The sequence below is a fragment of the Prunus persica genome, chromosome G6 (assembly GCF_000346465.2).
Source record: "Prunus persica cultivar Lovell chromosome G6, Prunus_persica_NCBIv2, whole genome shotgun sequence".
Lineage (NCBI taxonomy): Eukaryota > Viridiplantae > Streptophyta > Magnoliopsida > Rosales > Rosaceae > Prunus > Prunus persica.
Window position 1 is genome coordinate 7,440,282 of NC_034014.1, and position 11,400 is coordinate 7,451,681.

The 11,400-nt window shown below is 36.9% G+C and overlaps 1 protein-coding gene across 3 annotated transcripts; it reads right to left on the reverse strand.

The window, feature by feature from the left end:
* On the reverse strand, nucleotides 219-8,129 carry LOC18773435 (BEL1-like homeodomain protein 9). Of its 3 annotated transcripts, none has more exons than XR_002272206.1 (7): nucleotides 7,398-8,129; nucleotides 6,744-6,881; nucleotides 5,025-6,615; nucleotides 1,762-2,189; nucleotides 1,605-1,665; nucleotides 1,333-1,465; nucleotides 982-1,074 (listed from the first exon to the last, which is right to left on the reverse strand). XR_002272206.1 is itself a non-coding variant. In XM_007206370.2 (6 exons), the coding sequence occupies exons 3-6, from the start codon at nucleotides 6,495-6,497 to the stop codon at nucleotides 592-594; spliced, it is 2,445 nt and encodes an 814-aa protein (XP_007206432.1). In that variant the 5' UTR covers nucleotides 6,498-6,615; nucleotides 6,744-6,881; nucleotides 7,398-8,123; the 3' UTR covers nucleotides 219-591. The 3 variants fall into 3 exon arrangements, 1 of the variants encoding a protein (XP_007206432.1); XR_002272205.1 differs by having other exon boundaries at nucleotides 1,333-1,478; XM_007206370.2 differs by lacking the exon at nucleotides 1,333-1,465 and having other exon boundaries at nucleotides 219-1,074; nucleotides 7,398-8,123.

Below are 11,400 nucleotides of genomic sequence, written 5' to 3' on the forward strand. Positions count from 1 at the left end.
CCTCATCGCATCCACGTGAAGCCAAAAACAGACAAACCACAATAACCGACCTAACATCACGTTCTCCGGTGCCAAACCGACAACAATAATTTAATTGGCAACAATCCGTGCAACCCAAGCTCTAAAGCCGTTTATGGGCAACAAATCCTATTTCATGATGCTACATTGTGTGAAATGAAGTCAACATACAATTTGGGCTCGGATAACTGGGCCTGCAGTGGAACAAATTTAACCTCTTTTTTTGTTTTCACTTGTTTCTATGCGTTTAATTTTGTCAGACATACAACTTTCCATGTGACAAAATATGTTCACAACCTGTCGCCAAATTTTCAACAGTGAGCATTCTACCACAAATCACTTGATCAACAGAATGGTACGTTACGAAAACCTAACCTCCTCCAAATTCCATTCAAGACACACTCCCTGCCTCTATGTCACAAGCTTTAATCCTCACCAATTTTACCCACCTGATGGCTAATCCACCACTATATATATATATTAGTTTTTTACATGATCTACCAAAATATGGGAGAACAGATAATTAGCGAGCGCAGCTATACCTTCATGTCTTATTTTCTGCTACTTTCTAAATTAACCCACAAAATCACGAATCATTTGACTTCCAAGTTGCCGCCGAAGCTGATCCTCCTGTTGCTGCAATTGTTGTTGCTGCTGTTGTTGGGCACTTTCCACCCCATGTCTTAGACCCAATGTAAGGGACACGGCGCCGAGTCCCCCAACCTCAAGCCCGCTTCGCTGGTACGGGACAAACCCCATCAGTCCACCGTCCATGCTTGATGGAACTTGACACTCAATTCTGGACCTCTTGATCTCCTGATATTGCTGTTCTTCATCTCCTGAGCATTCCAATTGTCTATCATGCATCATATTATTTATGCCAAGCTGGTGCTCGGTGTCTGGTCTGCTGCTGGTACCTTCAGTTAAAGAATTTCCATCCTTCTTCGTGGGATCTTGGCTCGCTTCGACAGAGCCTCCTCTAGTCTCAAGCATGTGTATTTCTTCCACCATGGGCTTCCAAACACGCACTCTGGCGTTTATGAACCAGTTGGACACCTGCATTATAGTTAGTAATTATGTCATTATCAGAATAATAACCATTATGCATATGATCTGAGTACAATCAAGAAGTTAGCACACAAGTCTCGTTAATAATATTCGTAGCATGAGCCGTAAAATTGGAACGTGAAAAGTATTGAATTTTCTTAAAGGGAAATCCTGCAACCTAAGTACCAAAAGCTAGATACAATCAACAGTAGAAAAGCATGAATAAAACAATTTTTATCATCTCGACTGACCATATATCGTACGTACCATCTTTCTAATGGACAATTAACACAAGTCTTAATAAATGCGAAAATGGGCTCAACGCAAATGTACAATAGCAGAAGATGCACAGCTGAAAAGTCTGGCGTCAATGCAAACTAAAGGCCCCATTTCTGTGATTCTGTGAATATTACCTATACAGTTATTTAATTAAGAAATGCTATAATTGCAAATTCAATTTGATCAATTCTAGCACAGAAGTAATCAACTTGATTAAGAACTTTAGACATGATAATTAGATATAAAGCAGGTAACCCTACCTGGTTTCTAGATAGACCCGTTTGAGTGGCTAACATGTGCTTATCTGTGTCCGTGGGATACCTAATTACACCACAATAGAAAAAATAATTGATTAGAAGAGAGAGAGAAATAATTTATTAGGGGAGAGACACAGAGTGAGAGAGATGGGGTACGTACGGATGAAGAAAATGCTCAAAGAGCCAAGCTCTAAGAATGGCCACTGAACGTTCAGGTAGGCCTCTCTGGGGCCTCCAGACGTGTTGTTGGGGTTCAGAGAAACCCAGATGGGCCCCACCACCAGATTTATTATGCTTTTGGAAGCCGAGGCCCATGAACTTTAGCTTGGCTAAGTTTTTATCCCCTTTACTACTACTACACCCAGTAGTACCAGTAGTTATAGCTGATGACAAATATTCCTCTCCCAAAGCTTTCCTTATGTGCTTGAGCTGGTCTTTGATGGCATTCGTGAGACACCTGAAGTGTCTTGACACTGTATTGAGAGCCATGGATATGTAAGGTGTGGCAGAACTTAGACCGGCAACCGACTCGAAGGAAGAGACCACCATTTGCATTTGTTGATGATATTGCTTGTACCTTCTGCAAACCTTTCAATGGCACAACAAGAATTACCAAAATGGTACTCAAATCAATTCATCAACACTTCATTCAAGTTGCTCGACATATCAACGTATAAGGGTTCAACAAAACATGGCCAACAATGTGATAAAAAAAATTATAATGTTACAACTACTTTTATTGATTGAAGGACAATTGCTTCACCAAAGTCTGACACAAAAGAAAGTGTTGAACTGCAATTACAATTTTCTGGGTACGGCACCAAACTTTTGGCAAAAATACGAAAAATTAATAGTGATAGCTAACCAACTTGAAAAATGATGTCGGCAATCAGAAAGGATGTTTCTTTTCAACCCAATAATGTGGTCGTTAGCCATTCCAAGAAGACAAAGCCTTTATAAAGTGACAGGAAAAATAAGTGGTGTGTACTGTTAGTTGGAAATCTGGCTAATTGCCACGGCCCTACATGTACACCAAACAGCTTTGAATTTAACCCATTAATAATTAAGGTTTGGACATTAAGGAGAAGAACGTCTACATTAAGCGGATGTCTAACGAAAATGTGGGCCATCTCCCTTACAAACATATACTTCTTTTTATGTATGTGACCAAAGTGCTACACGTCAAGTCATCATCAACATGTAATGTATTAATATATAGAAACACAGCGCAAGAGGAAGTTAGTTTATCTTCACGGACTTCTGGTATACAAATATAGAAATTTGGGCCAGTAGGATATAGCTCAGTTGTTTAAGGTCTTCCACCTCCACTCATGTGGACAGAGGTTTGAAAACTCCAGATACCAAATGAATATTTGTGTAAACCCCCTTCCCAATCGCTTGTACTAAAAACAAACTTAGAAAATTGGAAGAAAAAAAAAGAGGAAAATAGCACATCAAAAAGACAGTAAAAATCATTCATCAAGTGCTGAACTGTGAGCATAATTCTTACTCAGGAATTTATGTGCAACAAACCTATGAGACCAAGAACTTCAAGAGGGCTGCATATTTTGCATGCCAACACCCGATTTAAGCATGTCATATAACTACACATCAAATGAAATATTTCCTCTGCTAAGATATATCAATAAAGGACTAGCTAATTCAATGATGAAATCAAAATATAACTTATTAGGACCATCAAAGTTGTCTCATTATCGAATGTGGAGAAGCGTTAGAGAGCGAGGAACAAGGTTAACTTCAAATTTGATACCATGTTAAAACCGAAACGAAGAGATAAAAAAATAAAAAAATAAAAACCATTAGCACAAAATGGTCATAGAGTGCTTTATATTAGTCCACAATATCTCCTCTTGAAATCTTGAATTGGGAAGATAAATGGCTGCACAAAAATCCTACAGGCCATCCTTTTTTTCTACTTACCAAACACATTATGTTTATTCTGAAAGTGAGGAGTCTTATATTAGGGTCTGTGTTTCTACTTCACCATGCATCGGGGATGTTACATAAATATTAACTCGTGAACACAACAGCAATGCTCATCAATCATTTCGTTCGACTAAAATCAACAGTGGATAAGTTTGCTTTGTTTTTCCTTCTTAACAAACGTCGGTGGTTGGATTGTGAGCTAACTTCTTGTGTGCATTAGTTTTCTTGCTAATTAGTGATTGGTGAGTACAAAAGATCACAAGACTGGGTACCCTAAGTTCATGACATATCGACCATGCATGTCGTCCACCCGTATTATAACGCAAGATTAGTACCACCACGTGGTAGTGTCACTATCACACTCAAAAATTTCTCCTGTCAAAGCAACCTAACTGTCAATTTTTTATGGTATTAGAGCCAATTTACTTCACCGGTCCTTAAGGTCTTTCTAGGGTCCTCTACAAGCCAGTCATGGTACCCAAATGTTTACATAGTGTCTCAAATTATGTTCAAGTGTTGCAGTGTTTAAAGCATTTCACCCTTAAGCATATTCTACCAAGTGAATTTCGTAAAAGCTCATACTTGAATAAGATGAAAGGGTTGCGTTAGTGTAGCAACAAAATCTCATCTCAAGTTACCAAGCTATCCAATTGATGGCCAAGTTAAGGGTGCTCTGATATAAGATTATGCTTACCACTCAAGCTTGCGACGAGAGACATTTCTCCGGCTAAAATTAAAGGAATTTAGTATGTGTTAATTTTAAAATCCTGAAAAGAGAAGTGATAACAGCGTTTAATATTTAGCATGATTTTAATGACCATCTAATCAATTTGACTTTTGCACAAAACTCTAATCAAGTCATAATCACGGCCCCACAATAGCGATTATATATCCACCCTAACACAGTTGAGGAGGCTAGAGTTCGACTAAACCAGTGGTCAATTCCTAAACTTGTTAATTAATGAGTACTCTATGCCTCTAAAAAGCCAATTATCAAGGAACCAAAGTCTATAAGAAGAGACTTTATATATATATATATATATATATATATATTACCATTATATTGAAATGTCCAGAACAATTGTACATTATAATCGTAATATATATAATAAATAAATAAAAGCATTTCTGAAATAAAACACTCTTCTCCATTCCCAATGCTCTATTTAAATAAAACACTCGTTGCTCTTTAATCAAGAAAATTATTTTAACAATTGCATCTTCCTCAAACTAATTCACTAATTCACTAATTCACCAATTCAAAGTCAGAAATGCATAGCTATTTATGTGACACTAATTGCCATATAGCTATTTAGAAATGCATAGAGCATGCATGAGAGTCTTCCAATGCAAACTCAAAACTGATTAATAACTTCCTACTTACCATACTTTTATCAAGAACCAATGTATAAAACAAAATTAAATGAATACCATATTGACAAATAAAGGACAGATGACTGAAAAAAAATCACTAACCTCCTCTTGCATATAAAGAAGCTTTGCTTTCTTTTGTTGGTACTCAGGCCCAAAGGACCCAGAAGATATGCTTGCAGCTCCACCATCACTGGTAATTTCATTTGAACCGTAAAATGTAGAAGAAGAAGCACCAGAATTGTTACCCTTAGTCACTGCTTCAGTTTCAACTGCATTAGCAGCATCAGTAGAAACCGAAACTGAAGCAGAAGCACTGACATCTCCAGACATCCTCTCAGATGCCTCACGTGTTTTGGTTAGCTTTGAATCACTATTTCTACAGAATTCATCCAATAGCTGTTGGGCTGGTTTCAAGAACTTGGAGCTCTTCAAAATAGTTGCATAACCAGTGAAAGGACCAAGAGGACCGGTGCTTCGACAAGCGCTAGTAGAAGTCCCCACAATGTCTTGAAGAGACTTTCCACAAGCTTTGCTAATTATAGATGGCTTTGCAATGGAACATAAGTAATCCGCAGAAGATTTCCCGGTTTTCGGACTTTGAACATCCTTAAAAGCATGATCATCATGAGAGCTTGCATGTAAATCTTGAGACCCAAATTGAGCCGCAGGCAGTTTATTATTAGATGGTGGATTTGATGACAGTGAGAGAGAAAGCCCTTGCTGATTGGAATCATTATTCATCCCATTCCTCATGTCTTCATCAACATTTTTAGCAGTACTAAAACCCATTCCACCACCACCACCACTACTCCAGTGATGGCGATTCTCAACAGGCTGCCGATTCATCCAAGAATTACTACTAGCATTATCAAAGCGTAATGTGTTCGACTGATTCACATAGCTTGGAAGAAGAACAAGTTCATTTTCCATGATTCTTTGCTGCACAAGTGAAGCCATTTCTAGCTGATCCTGGGCACCTGTAGAAGCTGAAGTGACAACATCCTGGAGGGTATTAAGGTAATTTAGTGGAGGAGAAGAAAAATGCATCGTTCCCAAGTGCTTTTGGCTAACATGATGGCTAGAAATCTCAGCAGACTGGTTAGCCAAACTAGACTGCACATCTTGATACCCATGGAAACTACTAGGCTTTAATAAATGTGGTGTGGATGGAGACATGTTATTGTTTGATTCCCTACTACCAAACATGTGGTTCTGATTATTACTTCCACTACCCACTGAACCACTTGTGTAATTTGTCACCCAATCTAAGCTTTGAGGTGGATTAAGACTCCTCCAGTTACCAAAATTCTCAGACTCACCAGAACCTTGACCCGACAACGCATTCGTGTTTATCGAAAAATTGAGCATCTCGGAGGAAAACACAGTCGGATCATAGAGCAAATTGGCATTTCTCACATTCCGAACGTGAACAATATCTGGGTTTAGTCCCGGGTGGATTGGTAATTTTTCAGAATCTAAATGGTGAGGTGGGCTCGAAGTTTGATGAACTCTCAACTTATCTCGCCTGCTTTGCTGTGCTACATGTAATTCCGGCCTAAAGCCACTCATCTCCATCCACTAAAAAATCACCAAGATCGCTACTTTTCCTTGATGAAATAAAAACCCCACTAAAAAAATTCCTCCAATGTTTTCGATTCCTCAACAAAGAACATGCATGTCGAAATTCCAAGCACTGTAATAATCAAAGAAAATAATGCATGAGTTTTCTTCTCTAGATGATGAAGTAAAATAAATAAATAAATAAAAACAAAACAAAACAACAAAAAGCAAAATGAGAGAGGGAGAGAGTGAATTTATTGCCTCGAGTGCTTGTCAGGAACTCATTAGCTTTTGCTATTAAGCTTTGAACTACTACTTGTGGAGGACTTTCCCACCAACAGTGCTTTTGCTATTGAGCTTTGAACTTGTCGGCAACAGAAACCTTATCGATCCACAAACCTGTACACATATCATTAAGCCACCACTCGTTCAAAAATAGTAGAAACAAAGACAGAGAAAAGAAAACCACACGTACGTAAAATAAAAATTTTACACACTCACCCAAAATCACCATACAAATATATGTAAATAAATAAATAATAATAATAATACTACGTCTCCCTCCTCGTGAAACCCTAATTCTACATCGTTAACCCTAAGAAAGCCATGCTCGCATCCATGTAGATCCAAGTAATGGAGCTTTTCGTGCCAACCCAACTCACAACCTTATCCATATAATTGTTGTATGCTCCACAATTCACACCAAAAAACAGAAAAAAAAAGAAGAAAAGAAGAAGAAAAAAACACTAATTTATGACATCATAATTCTTCATTTCATGGCATAATTAGCAGTCTATATTCAGAGCTGCAAGTAGATCTTCATCACACAGAGAGTAAATGAAAGAACAGCAACAACCACTACAGCTGTATAAATTGAAGAACACCAAAAACAAAGTTCATTAAATGATTAAATACCTGTGAATTGTGTTTTTGCTTCTGAGATCTCAATTAAAAGACCTACCCAGTTGAGAACTTGGATCCGGTACTTTTTCTCCGGTGAAGTTTTTTTTTTTTGTTTTTTTGTTTTTTTTTTTTGGGGTGGAGTTGGAGAGCGCAATTATTGTGGAACCAAAAAAGAGTTGGCGTTTGAAGCCTTAGTTGACGTTGAGAGCACGCTCTTGTTAGCAGAGAGGGCAGGTACTTGAGCTAAATGTCCTGATTCTGAGCAGCCGCAGCCGTTGGATTTAACGGCGAAAAGATCAGAGGGTGAGAAAATGGGTGTCCGTGAATGGTTTTTTTAGGAATATTAAATTTGTGAGAGGAAAAGGGTCCCATGAACCGAAATTTCACCCTCTCTTTTCTGGCGGAGAGAAAAAAAAAAAGAAAGGCAACGTGTGGTGGTCCTAGGAAACACTCAATACACTGGTGTATGTGAGTGCCTTCAAATAGTTTTTTTTTTTTTTTTTTTTGGGTATCTCCTCTACTTTGAGCAATTACTATTTGTTCACCCTTTATGATCGTACTGTCAAATCATGGGTTTGATTAGTGGTGACATAAAAGTTATTAAACTATAATAAATTGGTTTTGAAGAGCTTTTCTAGTGTATTAATAGGCTGCAATTGTTAGAATTTCAAGACGTAAACTATTATATTAAGTATTAACAATATGCTTTGCATTTGACATCATGCGTTTGCACAGAACGCCCTTCTAGAAGATTTATTGGATCGGAGTTAAGTTTTATGTTTCTGACGTATTAGTTTGCTTAATTAAATAAAATTTTCTCTTGTCGAGGTTTTTCAAAAAAAGAAATTTATTAACACAATCAAGACCATCTAATGTGGTCTATATCATATAGTCAATATGTGCTAGTTGAGTTTAAATCCATCTTAAAACCAATTGCTTTATCTGCTCAAAAAAGAAAAAGGTTTTGAAACCAAGTGTTTTATACACTTTTCCTTTGTGTGTTAGGCTGAATTTGTACACCTATTGATATTTGCAATTATCCAACGTCACTGTCGACGATTAAAACCCAAAAATAGTCAAAGCGTGTATGGATTTCGAGCATTCCTCTTTTACTCAGTGGGCCCTTTAAATGCCTACTGCCCCCACAAAACCTGACGTGTAAGCCACCGATTCGCAGACAATTATCGAACAGAGAGCACACTATACTGTGTATACGGGCAACTGGAGATTACGTCACCTGCGGATTGTACCCCTTCTGATCTGACCTGATCTGATCTAGTGGCCAGGCTAGCTTGGATTGTCGACCGTCAGATATCTTTTGCTTGGCCACAATGGTTTGTTACTGATTACCGATAACAAAGACTTAACTTCGCTCACCTTTCGTACGGAAAAATCCTGTCATCTTCTCACTCTCACTCGCAGTTACGCCTCATTGTTACCACAACCGCTCCCCACCGTTTATTTCCGATCTGACGGCTCCCGACGCAGGATAGTTGTGTGAGGAGAAAATCCATGTGGGTAAGACAAAACGCAGCATATACGTGATACATATGTTCCTCGGTGGGAGCGAAAGTGGCGGTAGGCGTTGGATTTGGATCTCACGGCTGAGAGATGAGTTTAGGAGGGGTGGTGAAGGTATTGGTATTGGTGCCTTTGGTACTGGTGACAGTCCAATCAGAAGTAAAGACTGGGAGACTGTGAGGGGTAAGCTTATAGCTGGGTGACCCACGTGGTCGTAGGGGGAGTAGCCAACAGGAGAATAACATCAGACGGCAGGCCCGGTTCAGCTTGTTTTTAGAAATTCAAGAAAGTTACATTATTTCTTAGTGTCCACGTCACACAATAGGAATATATTCTTTTCCTATAAGAAAATGGGAAGCTATTTGATCCAATACGGGTTTCTTTTTTTCTTTCTTTTATGGCATGTTTACTTACGTAGAAAGAGAATGAAACTCCCATTTTTAACAACTTCTTTGTTTACTTGTATATTGGAAATAAAAAGTAATACAGAGTCCACAAGTAATTATGACTTTGATTCTTTATATAGAGACATCGGCATTACGGATGTGGGAGGTGGTATTGGACGTGGATAAATTGAAATTAACATTTTTCTACCTAAATTGCCCTTGTCTATTTTGTGAAAACACCAAAAAAAACAAATTGATGTCATTTTTTTTTAATATAAATATATTTAGCTTAATTCTATATATGTAGGATATACTAGGAAGTAATAATTAAACTTATAAAACATGGTTATTTTTACATATATTAAATTAGATTTATTATTACTATATAAAAAGTTGGTTTTTTTTGGGGTAAAAAAAGGATATATTATTAGATTAGACAACTTCAACAAACAAAATAAATATTAGAGAACTTTTGTCATTTGTTTTAAGTTATTTATTTATTTTATTGAATCATTTGAAAATTTGTTTAAGTAGTTGAATAATTTGATTTGTTTTGCAAGGGCATTATAGAATCAAACTGATTTTGATTCCGATTCTTAACAATAGCAAAAGACTTTAATGAGAATTCATTTTGTTTGCATTCTTATTCCTGACTGTTAGTAAACAACTTAATTGGAATGCTTGACTCCGATTCCTGGTTAAACTGATTTCTGAATACTCTGATTCCTTATTAGTAAGCATTACTTGATAAGTTTGTTTATGGTCTAGTTTGTGGTGATTAATTGAGTTTAACATTCCAATTTTAGTTAATTGCATGTTATTTAGTTTATCGGTTTGTTTACAAAACATGCATTTTGACAAGGATATTATTTGCCTCCTTTCAAAGAAGGTCGGGGTGGATATGATCCGGATTGGATCGTTTTTGCCTCAAAATTGCAGCCAAACCAATTACAATATAACAGTTTAATTTGGTTCAATTTTGAAAAAATTTCGAAGCAAACAGAACCAAACCAAACCAATTTAACCAGGTTTGGTCTAGCAGTTTAGGCCTAAGCCCAATTATTTTTATTTATGCATTTTTTCAACATTGTTAGCCAAATTACAACTAAATAAACACACAACTTGCTAACTATTTTTTTTTTTTTCATTTTCTAGCGTATCAAACCATCCTAAAACTCAACATGTCATAAAACTTCAAAGTTTAATAATAGCTACAATTCAAATAATAATAACTTCAAAGTTCATCTCTCCTCACTTTTTTCTTTATGGTTAGTGAATAAGTTCATTGGAGCATTTTGAATAAGAAGCTCTTTGTGATAATTTCTTTTGAACATGCTCATATTGAAATTCCCCATCACACCTTTTAGGCGTTCTCAAACAAATCATTCTTCCAAAACCCGCTCTCTAACACTGCTAATGTTCTATGAATTTGGGTCTATATCGTCTTCGACGGAGGTTGTTGCAAATTACCTAATTTTTCTTTGTCAAGGTAGTTGTTTTTGTTTATTTATTCCCTCTTAAGCGCAGGTAGATCGCTAGAAATCACATTTTCCCAAAATTTGTTATGGATGTAGTGGTGGGTGTGGCCACGACGGTACTTCTTCAGGTGGTGGTGATAGGGTTTGTTTAGGCTCATGGAATGTTTCAGGGTTTCAGTTATGTTGGGTATGTGAACTTTATTTGGGCTTATGATTAATTATTGTGATATGAGTTAGTAGTTTTAGTGCGGCCTTTGTCTGGAAGTCTATATAGAAGAAAATGTATACCCTCTATGTATATATATACAAGCAATTTCATAATCATTTACGATCGAATAAATGGGAGGATATGAAAATGACCTTTTTTCTTCTATTGCTTGCTAGGACCTTTTTTCTTCTATTGTTTGCAAGGACCTTTTTGGAGTTATGTTCTTTTTCTCTCTATATCATGTATTTGCCCTTTAAATGATGAAATTGCTACCACTATCCAAAAAATAATGAAAGAATATGAAAATGAGATATTTTAGTTCGCATTCCAACGTAAAACTTCTAGGGAGACTTTGGAAAATGTCAAATGATAGAGAAATTTTTTAAAAGAAGACAAAATGGACAAAATTGCCCTTATTTATT

Coding starts and splice junctions, on each gene's coding strand:
- LOC18773435 (XM_007206370.2), bottom strand. CDS start 6,497: ATGGAGATGAGTGGCTTTAGGCCGGAATTACATGTAGCACAGCAAAGC. Junction 1,666..1,761: donor TTTGAGCATTTTCTTCATCC/GTACGTACCCCA, acceptor TGGTGTAATTAG/GTATCCCACGGACACAGATA. Junction 1,075..1,604: donor CGGGTCTATCTAGAAACCAG/GTAGGGTTACCT, acceptor ACTATAATGCAG/GTGTCCAACTGGTTCATAAA.